This window comes from Thunnus maccoyii, chromosome 1 (genome assembly GCF_910596095.1).
Source record: "Thunnus maccoyii chromosome 1, fThuMac1.1, whole genome shotgun sequence".
Taxonomy (NCBI): Eukaryota; Metazoa; Chordata; class Actinopteri; order Scombriformes; family Scombridae; genus Thunnus; species Thunnus maccoyii.
In genome coordinates this window covers 30,534,267-30,547,345 of record NC_056533.1, presented here as the reverse complement: position 1 = coordinate 30,547,345, position 13,079 = coordinate 30,534,267, and the positions used below count along the sequence as shown (strand labels likewise).

The 13,079-nt window shown below is 37.0% G+C and overlaps 1 protein-coding gene across 2 annotated transcripts; it reads right to left on the bottom strand.

Moving 5' to 3' along the window:
* Positions 1-2,251: 2,251 nt before the first annotated feature.
* Positions 2,252-7,689, bottom strand: LOC121896099 (acidic leucine-rich nuclear phosphoprotein 32 family member A-like). Of its 2 annotated transcripts, none has more exons than XM_042409752.1 (6): positions 7,506-7,689; positions 4,594-4,743; positions 4,392-4,514; positions 4,129-4,291; positions 3,949-4,010; positions 2,252-3,117 (listed from the first exon to the last, which is right to left on the bottom strand). In XM_042409752.1, the coding sequence occupies exons 1-6, from the start codon at positions 7,557-7,559 to the stop codon at positions 3,100-3,102; spliced, it is 570 nt and encodes a 189-aa protein (XP_042265686.1). In that variant the 5' UTR covers positions 7,560-7,689; the 3' UTR covers positions 2,252-3,099. The 2 variants fall into 2 exon arrangements, with proteins under 2 accessions (XP_042265686.1, XP_042265697.1); XM_042409763.1 differs by lacking the exon at positions 7,506-7,689 and adding an exon at positions 7,348-7,443.
* Positions 7,690-13,079: the final 5,390 nt, after the last annotated feature.

Genomic DNA, 13,079 nt, shown 5'->3' with positions numbered 1-13,079 from the left:
TCATACGGTCATTGGCAAATAGTGAACTGAAGTAATAAAACTGACTGCATGATGTAAATAATTAAAGCAAAAATAAACAGTTTATTCTTGTTGGCAGCTGTTGTCGACAATATGAGCTGTTAGTCACTCAAACACATTAAGAAATGGTAGCAATGCAGATATATTTACTGCAGCTGCTGTTTCAGTGTTTACCAGTTATTGTCCATCATGGGCTGAAATGAAACATCTCATTTATTTTCCAGAGTGATTTTCCATTTTGTCTGCCATTCAAAGTAATACTTCCTGAAGGTTAAATTTGAAAATTAACTGTTTACGAGCTGAAAAGCCCACATTAAATCGTTTCACTTCTTTGTGAGGTTTCGGGTGGGAAGTGTTTGCGATTGGTCAGGAGGTACAGCCTCAGCCCCCGAGCTTCCACTGAAAGAGAAGGTCTCGCAATTGAGATTAAGACCCCAAAATGTTGCCTTCAAGGGTAAATCTTAAAACCTCTTGTTGGCGCTGTACTCCAGAATACTGGATTTAAAATGATAACAATGACCATTAGGTTTAAGCGTTAACTTTCAGCTTAAATTTGACAGTGTTAACATGTATATATTGGATAAACAGTGTAGTTATATTGCTCTTTTAAAACACAGTCTCTGATTTTTATATAATGATAACGTGTCATTAAATAATGATCCTTTACTAACACAGTTCAACAGTACATTAATTATTCTTTATGATCCAGTAAGCTTCAAATCAAAAGTTTGCCTGAGCAGTGCAGCCGATGAGTCAGCAGCAGTCTGTGAAGTTGATGAGGTGTTTGTGTAGCCTTCACCACACTGACAGATCCACAGCTGACTGTAATGGCTGCAGACAGCATGGCTCATACAGCAAGCTGAGTGATGGGTGTCGACATCTGTCTAAAACAAAAACTCACCCGGTTTGTGTTTAAAGAGAGTAATCAGGTACTGTGGTTATTATGAATTTGACAGGTTCATATCCTGCTGTTGAGCAGTCACACGCACATTTCCTCTTTTTAATGTTCCTGTTTAAGTGTCCCTGTGCCGATTATAGAGCTGTTTCCAAAACAGATGTGTTAGTTTGCACGTTAAATGTCTTGACATAAAGACAGAACTATGTTGTGAGTTATAATGACTGTGTTTTCTTGGCTTGGAGTTTATGAAGAAATGATTTGAATAACTTGTCAGACGGACAACATTTGAGATAAATTGCCTGTTTTCTTTTGGCAGCCAGTTTTCTGGCTTGAGTTTGTACGCTGGAGGACAAAGATGGGTTTGTTTTCACAAATCTTGGTTAACTTGTCAGAAAGACAAACGTTAGGAGGTATGTTTTATGTGTATTTGCCAGTCTGCTAGCCTCATCATACCTCCTGGACTACAAGGTTAGTTTTTTGGGACACATATTAGAGGGATTTGGCTTAAACTAAGTAATTTATCTGGAATACTGGAACTCTAGAAATGCTTCTTTAACCTTATTACTCCTGGACAACATAACAGAAATCCCCTGTTTGTAATATAAGCTGCACCATTACACTGGTGCCTTATCATGTCAGGAATTGCATCTGTAAAATCAGTTTTAAATGGTCTAATGTGCCTTCTAAATCCAAGTCAATAAGTGATGTTGCAGACGTCTTAAACCCACAAGTTGTTGCTGCTGGAGAACCACAGACACAAACACCAATTAAAGTGCCTGCATGTGTCGTCTATAATTCTGTTTGAAAAAGAAATCCTCAGATTTTCTATGCAGGCGTTCTCTGTTGAAGATTCTTGGTTGTTTTTTCTTTGAAATTAGCTCTTCGTCTATCAAAACAACTTGTTTAAGACAGAATCTAGAGACTTCTGTCCCAGTAAATGCAGGAAAGGCAGAATTTTTTGTGTAAAATCTTGGATGCTGCAAGAAATTTCTGGCGAGACATCAGTCACTGGTAAGTCAAATCATGAGAGTGTGGACTAAAAAAAATGTATTATCTGGAAATAATCAGTCATTAAGATGAAAAATATATTTTTTATTTTGCTGCTACTTTTACCTTTTCACAGAGTTTTCTTATTTTCATACATTGACAAATCAAAATATCTTCCATGAAAAAGGCGTATTAAAAATGTATCATTTCTTTGACCTGTAAAGCCTCAAACTTTGTATAGTTTACATAATGCATGAGTAGAAAATCCTTTTAAGTCAATCCTGTTTTTCAGACCTTGTGAAGCAAACAAGGTTCTTTCACCTCAATGACAAAACAAAAAATGTGAACTATTATGAAAATATAGATTTATTTAGACACAACGTGTAGACAGGTGTGAATATAATTCAGGCCAAGACATTTTGACATGTCATAGCAGGAAAACCACAGGTATACTTAATAATGTTAATAACACTGTGCCCACTGATGTTTATTATTGATACAGTCAAATGGATCTGAGGCATCATTAATGATATCAATCACACCTGTGGTTTTCCTGCTATGACAAGTCAAAATGTCTTTTTTGGAAAAGGCCCATTGTACATATTTCAAAAGATATGACAGAAATAGCATTCCTTCAATAGAGATGTTCCCCCCATAAAAACATTACTGCAGGCTTGTTGAAATATTTACATGTAAGAGTGTTAATGTACCACAAGAGGGTGATATTTGTCCAGAAGAGACAGGATCATATAATGTTGGGCAGGTTCAGGAAATAATGGAGGTATAATTTCTTGTATTGGAGGATTTGAGAGCAAATATGTGGATTGTAAAATGGAAAAAAAACTAAATAAAATCTGATGACAAAATCCTCATTAGATCAACTAAATCACACATGTAAAGATGAATAATGTATTAAAATCACCAGTCTGCAGTTCTATTTTTATTCCAGGGTTTAAGAGCAGTGCAACACCTTCAGTCGTCTTTTGATGATCTCCAAAAAAAAAAAAATCTAAATAACATTTTTAACCAGAATTCAACGAGGCACTTGAACTTTAACATATTATTGTCTTCATGGTACAGCGATAGCAGGGAGGAGCAGTTGCTGCTGGATAATGATGCTCTTCCACTTTTCTCCACATGGCAGCACTTCTGCTGTGGTGTCTCGTCATTAGACTTCCAGTGATATTCAGAGACCATCAGGCTCCGTCAGTTTTCTATAACAGATCGAAAAATAGATTTGAGTGTGGACACACACTTGAACACACACACACACACACACACACCTCTAGCTTAAGTCCAAATCCCACGATCAATGTTTGCTTTCTGGAATTAAAACTTAACTACTATTTTATATGACACTAAAATGATTAATCAATTAATTAGTCAGTTCTTAGAAAAGTAATCGCCAACTATTTTGAGAATTTATCAAGCAAAAAAAGGCTAAAACAAGTTCTGGATCCAGCAGCTCAAAAGGGAGAATTTGCCATTTTCCTGTTTTATATCATTATAAATGATTTATCTTTGAGTATCAGACTGTTGGTTGAACAAAGCAAGCACTGTAAAGATGTCAACATTTTTCAGTATTGTGTGATACATTATAAACGGAATGTAATATGTAATAATTTCTTAACACCAGACAATGTTAGAGGTCTCTGATTGCTGGCATCAAGACCTATGAAAACCTGTAAATGGGGTCAGGTGTGAGAAAATGTTGAGAAACTCTTCTAAGCAAGCAGTTATGATGATGCTCTTTGTGGACGTTTACGCATAGTTTTAATTAGAACTGAAACAATTAGTTGATTAAATCATCAGTTGATCAGTAAAAAACTTAATCTGCAGCATCTTTTATAATTGATTAATCATTACAAATGGCAAATATTCTCTCGTTCCAGCTTCTCAAATTTGAATTTGTTGCATTTCTATGTGTTTTAAAATTATGAACTGTTGGTTGGACAAAGCATTTGAAGATTTATAGATGGCAATTGACAAAATACTCTGCACATGAATCAATAATGAAAATAATTAAACATTTATTTTCATCCCACCTCTTCAGAGAAGCCATCCTCTTCATCTTCCTCTTCCTCTTCCTCTTCATAAGAGTCCTCATCTACATGTGGGTTAAACCAGTTGTTATTAGCCAAATGTGCAAAACACAAACATGCTATAAGAACACGTCTATCCACACAAAGGTATATGAAGGACTTTGGCTGTAGCCTCAGACTGACCGTCGGAAAACTCAGCGTCGGAATCCAGTTCTCTGCCGTCTTTGTCATACCCGTCCAGGTACGTGATCTGGGGTAGTAGCTTAAATACCTTGTCTTTGTATTCATTCAGCATTGTCACTTCACAGTTAAACAGATCTAGGCTTTTCAGGCTCCCCAATTCTTTCTGTCAAAAGGAATAGCACATTTAATAAATAATACAGGTTAATATAGCTCGACTGCTCTGTATTGTGTATTTTTTCCAAGTATTTTAGAGTCTCTGTTACCAATGGTTCTATTGCGCTGAGGACTTTAATCGCGTTGCCACTGAGGTTGAGATCTGTGAGGTTGGGGCATTTCTCTGCCAGCACTTCCAACCCTCCTGAGATCCTGTTATCGCTGAGTTCAAGCTGAGTTCAAGAGTTCAGATTGTTTTAATTAAACAATCAAAATATGCAAAAAACTTATTTCGTGTAGATAAAGACCAACCTTTGTGAGTTTATTTAGCTTCGGGAAGTTGGCAACTGTCCTCAGTTGAACGTTGATTGCGCTTAGAAACTCCAGCTCCTCAAATTCGTCCGTTAGACCCTCGATCTTGCCTTCATTCGAGCGACAGTTGTCTAGCACAAGATGTCTGACCTGGAGAACAAACAAATACATCTGGTCTTTAACCTTAAAAGATCAAATGCAGTCAGTTTCACACTAGAGGAAAGTAAATGGCCAGGCATCTGGTTTCTATGGGCATTTGGTTTCTATTTTTTTTAATTTTATGACTGTTGTGGCACCAACTAAAAGTATAAGCCAATAGTGAAGTATACTTATATCACGGTCTGCATGGAGACTCTTTTCTGATTGGCCGGAAGGTGTGCGTTAAAACCATGTATTGCACACGTAGTTCAGTTAAAGTTTAATCACCGTTCTAAATTCATCCGCTATCCAACCTGTAACCATAGCATTACGAAAGAGCACAGCTGTCAAAACTTAATTGTTATGAATTTTTAAAGAATGGCATGCAGCAGAGGAAAAAGAGATAGAGAAAAAAAGAAAGAAACCATGCGAAAAATGGTACAAGAAATTGACAACTGAAGAGCTTAAAATGATAGAGAGAGGGTGTTCTCGCCAGTTCAGTGGTCTGTCCACTGACCATGGTCGCTATCACAGATCACTGGTCACTACCACTAGGGGGCACTGAAGCTAGAGGTCTGGACCAGTTAATGAGTGGTCTGTGGAGTGGTCTTTGTAGCCTTCACCTTCTCCCTTCTCTGGCCGTGTTGGCAACGCTGTTAGCTGAATAAATGTCAGAGCTCATAATCCTTTGTCTATATTCTATATTTTCTATATTCTTATTGTTGCACTGTACACTGTATTTTGCGTGGTTATACCTAGATATAAATATATCTATCTATTTATGCATAGCATGTGAGTAGCTATTTCATTTAACTGTTTATGAATATGAACCAGTGGTCCATATGGTCCTTGCAGTGTTTCCTCTACAATAGTACAGGCCTGGCGAGAACCCCCACCAGGCCAAAAAATATTTTATAAATGCCAAAAATAACGCCAAATATCCATTCATTCAGAAATCAACAGTGTTTGGGAGCCTCTGAGCAGCGCTGTTTCAAAATGCGAATCAACGTCTGTGTTGTTGCCTGGGAAACTGCAGGTAGCATAACTCCTTTTGAGCAAGTGAGTGTTTAAGCGAGAGAGCGAGCGTCAGAAAAGTGATCGTGAATGTGAGCAGAGCAGAGACCAAATCAGGTGGTGCGGCGTTCAGCTGCAGGGTCGAGCAGAGGTGTGTGAGGGTGTGGGTGTGTTCATTTGTCCTCTAGAACGTAACCGCTGTGAAACAATCAAAAAATAACGTTTTATTGATCTGATTCACCGGCATTCTCGCTACCAGTGCTCTCTCTCTTCATTCACTCTCTAGCTCGCTCGACCACTGCTGCTCTCTCTCTCGTCTTTTTTTAAAATGAGCCGGGAAGCAGACAGCAAAGCCTAACTTTACTTTTAACGTTAGTTGTCATTAGGTAGTAAGTTGTCAATCTGGCAGTAAATGTACAGTGATGTGTTTCAGTTTAACCAGTGACCGTGTTATCTGGCAAGTTTCAGCTGAATGCGTCATGGTTGCTCATACTGAGGACAACTGGCTCCTAAAAGCTTTATCAATTTTACTTTAATCAATCAATGTGTTTATCTACACCAGTCATTTACGTAAGTTAAACTGTACTCAGCAAGAAGCATTCACCTCGTAATGTTTCTTATAATGTGGGAAACAAACATAGCCTATGAGTTGGCAGTGCAGCTGTAGTTTATCTTGTGATTTCATAGTGTTATCTTCAATCGCAAAGTGGTCCATATTCAACCAATTAACCTGCTTTGTCATTGTGCGCACATTAAAAGTAGCGTTTGTGGCTAAATATTGTGTTAACTGTGCGGTCACACAGCCAATAATCACTAGGTTTGACCAGCCTTATGACCATCAGTGTGAATACTGAAACGAGATTCAGCGTTTCATCTCAAGCAAGACATTTAAAAAGACTAATTTCAGAAAAATAAGTGAGTTAATGTGAATGCTTCTTGTTGGATGTTGTAATGTAATACAAAAAGGACCAGATGAATATATACTGTGTTGAACATACAATAATGTAAGACTTTAGGAGACATCTACATGTTCTGTTTTCACCAGCTGCTGTCACCATGACAACCACAACACACTCACCTGAATGTCACCAGTTAACACGGTCACTGGTTAAACCGAAACACCGGTACTCACTGAACAAGACCAAATGAACTGTTCTCTCAAACTAGGAAAACATCTGCAACATCGTATTGACCTTGGGCTGCCAACTCTGTGATACTCACGCAATTAACACATCTCACACAACCTCACTACACATGCATTTTCTCACGCTAACTTTTCTTCTTACTTCCTTGTGATTTTTAAGAGAAGGGAGAAACACACTGATCGATTAGGACATTGTAGGCTTATGTTAAAACCTGACATCTGGTTGGATTATAAATGGATTTTTATCTACATCATTTATTCTTTAGTTATATCGAGTGGCTGCAGTTTGTCAGAGATCAGCTAAACTGGTTATGAGTCTGTATTAAGATGATAATTTATTCAGCTATTTTTATTTGGAGAATAGAAATACCACTTCAGTCTCTAGGTCGACCTAGAGACATAAACATAAATGAGCAAAATGCCTTATGAAAAGCCGCTCAAAAGTTGAACCGACATACCTGCAGCACCTGCCTGCTGTAAACATGCTCCCAAAGCAACGTCAGCATCATCTTTCAACTTGCAAGAAACTTTGCATCCCCACGTCAAGACATCACACGAAATATTCTCCATTAGCTGAAGAGTGAAACATGACCTGAGAGATGTGAGCCCGACTTACATTTGACGGAGTGCAGTTCCTCAACTCCAGCTGAATTCTGTTCCTTATGTTCATCCTGGATCAGCGAATCCGGGAGATGATGGGGATGATTCACACTATTATTAACTACTGGAAACGCAACTACCTGCTTCTAAAACTGGCTGCTTCTTTTTTCCGTCTTCTTCTTTGCGTTTTTTGGCGGATACCAACTTATAGGTGCAAACCGCCACCTGCCGTATCGGAGTATGTAGAACGGGATCCAGTTTACAATACAGATTCAGATTCAGATCAACTTTATTATCCCACACAGGGGGAATTCGTTTGGTCCAATGCTGCAGACATAAAAGCACCATAGAAACCAGAGTAAAAACAATAGAATAACCAGTAAAACCACAGCATAATCATGATAAAAAAAAAAAAACAACAACAAATTTGATCACGTTGAGACAAAATAAAAACAATCAATCCAAAAATAGTAATTTGGTATAAAAGTGTAAAAGTGCAAGTGACCAGCTAAGAGACCTGTTAATTAAACTTGCATGTTATACACACTGATGACTTGAAGAATTAAAGAGTTCTTGTATCTATTTGTTTTGATTTTTTTTTAATAGAAGTCTCTTTCCCCAATAGCCCACTCAAACAAAGAAAAAAGAAAGAAAGAAAGAACACCTTCCAAATCCCAGCCCTGTTTGTCCTCTCTCACCCTTTGATGTAACCTAACGCTTTCTTCATTACATTTGACACAGTGCATTAATACGTGTTCAGCATTTTCAGTTATATTACAATGTGCACATGCTTGTAAATTTACTTTTTCCAATAGAAATAGTGTTTTATTTAAACCAGTCTGGATAGCACCACCGCCTCACTTCTTCTTCCTTTAACACTCTGTGCTCCAATTGTTGTTTATATTTTAGGCTTAGCAGTATGATAAAGACATACTAGAACATAACAAACAACAACATGTTAAACAATATACAAGTGTTATGAGTAGGAGTATGAAATTAACTTGATTGACTACTCAACCTTTCATGTACAGTATTAACCTCCAAAAATGCAGTGAAACCACTTTTTTGTCACGACTCATGAGATTTACACAAATGAGAAACTAATGAAGGGATTATGAGTTTGGGCCGTCAGAGCTACACTGACTGGCTTCTTCTCAATGAATAATCTCTGGTGTTGGCGGGTAGCAGAGCTCAGTCTGAGGTTGTAGACAGCTCATCCACAAGAGGGAAGCAAAGCCGCTAATGTGGAGCAAGTTTTTCATTTTTTCTGTTGACATAAGTTTTGAAGAAATAAGTAAATAAAGTTGATGTGGTTTAATCAAAGTCCTAACACAAACCACATGTCTAAAGAAGTCACAAGTATTGTCTTAAGTAAATTAAAGCCTAATGTAGAGAGAGAATTATTACATAAATTAACCAAATAGAAATACATGTCAACAGTTATCAACAGGGAGGACTGTCTCTCTCTCACTCCTTGATCATCGTCATTAATAATGTGCATGTCCATGATAAGACATGAGGAAATGCCAATAACAGCATTTTGGCCATTTTGCACCTCTGAGGCAATCTGCCAGTTGCCTTTCTCCTCACTGTTTCATACAATTGTCAACATTATATATTAACTCTCAGCTTTACTCTATTAATGTCAAACAAGCTGCTTTAAAAAGCAGCACAAATACATCATGGTTCATGAGGTTAATCTTTACTAACCAGTCGTTTAACTTATAAATGTGTTATTAAATTGGTATTTACAGTTGATAGTTAATGAATGTAATGCAGAATAGATAATAAGTATCTTTGTCTGCTTCACCACAATTAACAGCTAATATAAGTTTTAGACTCTGAATACAGACTGATGTAGAGAATTCAAGCTAATTCTGTGTAACTCATTATTTCCCCTTAAGTAGATTTAAGGCTGGAAAAATATTATTCTGTCTGTCTGACAGTATCACATATAAATTGTGTATCAGCTTGTTCCAGCTCCTCATTGAGGCAATATGATGTTTGCACTGAGTAAAGTATTCAAACCCAACACTCAAAGTTTTTATGGCAGCACCATTACATAAAATTTAAATATTCTACATGTTTTGTTCATAATTTTGCATTCATTTTCACACAATTTAGCCTCACATATTTGGTATTGTAGGAAATGTTTGGATGTTTGCTGGAATTTAAAATGAAGCTCTGTGGATTTGAACAAACACAGGCTGCACAGCAGGAGTTTGTACTGACCAAAACCCACTGCTGGTTTTAAAAGGTTAAGTATGAATACGACCACCAGAGGGCGACTGTGTTGTTTTTCATCATCAGATTTTACCCGCTGAGAATCCAGCAGGACCAAATCCTGGACCTGGTCAACAACTAATAGATGTTTATGTAGTCTTTATCACACTGACAGATCCAAAAAAAGTGTGCTGATTATAGAGATGTTTGCAAAACAAATGTGTTGGTTTGCACGTTAACAGAAAGACAGAAATATGTTTTGAGTTATAATGACTATATTTTCTTGGTTTGCAGTTTATGAGGAAATGGTTTGAGTAACCTTCAGATAGACAACATTTGAGATAAATTTCCTTTTTTCTCTTGGCAGCCAGTTTTCTGGCTTGAGTTTGTGTGCTGGAAGACAAAGACAGGTTTGTTTTCACAAATCTTGGTTAATTTGCTAGAAAGACAAACATGTTATGAGATATCTTTTATGTGTATTTGCCAGACTGCTAGCCTCATCATACCTCTTGGACTACAAGGTTAGTTTTTTGGGACATATATTGAAGGAGTTTGGCTTAAACTAAGTAATTTATCTGGAATACTGGAACTCTAGAAATGCTTCTTTAACCTTATTACTCCTGGACAACATAACAGAAATCCCCTGTTTGTAATATAAGCTGCACCACTACACTGGTGCCTTATCATGTCAGGAATTGCATCTGTAAAATCAGTTTTAAATGGTCTAATGTGCCTTCTAAATCCAAGTCAATAAGTGATGTTGCAGACGTCTTAAAACCACAAGTTGTTGCTGCTGGAGAACCACAGACACAAACATCAATAAAGTGCCTGCATGTGTCGTCTATAATTCTGTTTGAAAAAAAAATCCTCAGATTTTCTATGCAGGCGTTCTCTGTTGAAGATTCGGCTGTTGGTCTTTGAAATTAGCTCTTCGTCTATCAAAACAACTTGTTTAAGACAGAGTCTAGAGACTTCTATCCCAAATGCGGGAAAGGCAGAATTTTTTTTGTACAATCTTGGATGCTGCAAGAAATTTCTGGCGAGACATCAGTCACTGGTAAGTCAAATCATGTGAGTGTGGACTAAATAAAAATGTATTATCTGGAAATAATCAGTCATTAAGATGAAAAATATATTTTTTATTTTGCTGCTACTTTTACCTTTTCACAGAGCTTTCTTATTTTCATACATTGACAAATCAAAATATCTTCCATGAAAAAGGCATATTAAAAATGTATATTTTCTTTGACCTGTAAAGTTTCAAACTGTGTATAGTTTACATAATTCATGAGTAGAAAATCCTTTTAAGTCAGTCCTGTTTTTCAGTCCTTGTGAAGCAAACAAGGTTCTTTCACCTCAATGACAAAACAAAAAATGTGAACTATTATGAAAATATAGATTTATTTAGACACGTGTAGACAGGTGTGAATATAATTCAGGCCAGGACATTTTGACATGTCATAGCAGGAAAACCACAGGTACAAATTATATAGAACATTAGCATTATGTAATTTATAGACAAAAAATAGGAAGTTAAGCGAGGTTGTGTAGCTGCTGGTGCTCTGATTCTTAAGCCTCACTTGGGTGAGAAGCTAACAGGTGACTCCATTTGTTGTTGTGGTTACGTTACTGTAAAGTAGTTGCTTCATACAAAGTCGGCAAACAGCCTTATCTTTATTGATAATTTTGCCATTGATAGAGTAAAATCCAAAATGCTTACACACAGCGCCTCTGAAGTGCGTTAGTGTTGACATACTCCGAGTTTCCTCCAGTTTTCATTGCGCTCTCTCTACCTAGCCCTATGTCATGCAATAGTTCCAGTGTGACAGCGTGTAAATCTTACTGCATTGTGTTTCTTTTTTAAATGCTATATTGCTGTGACTGTGCTGCTATATTGCTATTTTACTGTTATTATTGCTAGTTGTTGCTGCCACAAAGTCGAGGAACAAACACACCAACACTAACTTAGTTAGTAGGCAGCAGGTCACTGGTAACATATTTACTTCTAGCAGTAAACAGGAGCAGCTGGGCAGTCTAATGTTTCTTTAATTGATAATATTAGTAACTTATCAAGCTAACTGGCTAAACCTATTAACACTTGCATACTAACTTGCCACAGCCTTTTATTTAATGTTTGCAGGACAGAATAGGAGCTTAAACACATAACTGGTCAACTGACAAATGTAACTTATTTAACGTTACTATGACTGATGTGAGATTCTGATTCAAGGCTAACCTTGATAGCTTCATCAGGACTGGCATAACGTTATGTCATCTGAGGCCACACAGACTTACTTAATGCATACAAAAAGCAAATGCTAACGTTAGCACTGCTGACTCCACATACATTTTAAAATTCTGACACTTATGCAACGTCAACGCTTTAGTGAAAACTGAATATGAATCATCATTCTCAAATCAACAGGCTTGGGAAATGACTTGCGTTACTTTATTCAGAGAAATTTTCTCTCTGTAGTCTGCACTTCAGACAGAGATCAACAAAGTGCGCGTATATTCAAACAATTGAATGCTGTGCAGTCATTGGATGAATCACGCCGGGCGGAACCGCCCCCAGAACTCAAACAATATCATTGGTCGAGATCATCTCCCCACAGCATGATTCATCCAATGATTGTACAGCATTCATTGAATCTGCACGCACTTTCTTGATCTGTCTGAAGCACAGTGACTATAGAGACATTTTCTATGTTTACATTTATATCTTTTTTCAACTATTTTACTACTTTTTATCACTTTTTTACACCCATAAATCCGTGCTTTGATGGGGCAGTCTTAAGGATAAATTGGATAATTCTATGCATTCAATTCAATTCAATTCAATTTTATTTATATAGCGCCAAATCATAACAAAAGTCATCTCAGGGCACTTTTCACATGGAGCAGGTCTAGACCATACTCTTTAATTTACAGAGAGAGAGACCCAACAATTCCCCCATGAGCAAGCACTTGGCGACCGCGGTAAGGAAAAACCTTTAACACGAAGAAACCTCAAGCAGAACCCAGCTCTGGGTAGGCAGCCATCTGCCCCGACTGGTTGGGTTGAGAGAGAAGAGAGAGAAGAGGTGAATGAATTTACAAAAGAGTACTGTATAAAACAAGCCTTTTTTTTTTTTTTACATGGTATTACACAGTATTTCTTCAATGTGTTTTTTATTTGTTTAACATTCAAGCAATTTCACAACAGTTGGACTGTAAAAATGCAGATAATGTCTACAGTAAATATCTGTTTTTTTTTTTTTTTTTTAAATTCTCTGTAGAATAACTAAAGGTTTTTATTACCGTTATTTGACGGTAAGTGTTTTGCAACTTTTGCTGCCAGACTTTTTACCATTTTTTTTACTATTTA

Coding starts and splice junctions, on each gene's coding strand:
- LOC121896099 (XM_042409752.1), bottom strand. CDS start 7,559: ATGAACATAAGGAACAGAATTCAGCTGGAGTTGAGGAACTGCACTCCG. Junction 4,515..4,593: donor AGCTAAATAAACTCACAAAG/GTTGGTCTTTAT, acceptor TCTTGAACTCAG/CTTGAACTCAGCGATAACAG. Junction 4,011..4,128: donor CGACGCTGAGTTTTCCGACG/GTCAGTCTGAGG, acceptor ACCCACATGTAG/ATGAGGACTCTTATGAAGAG.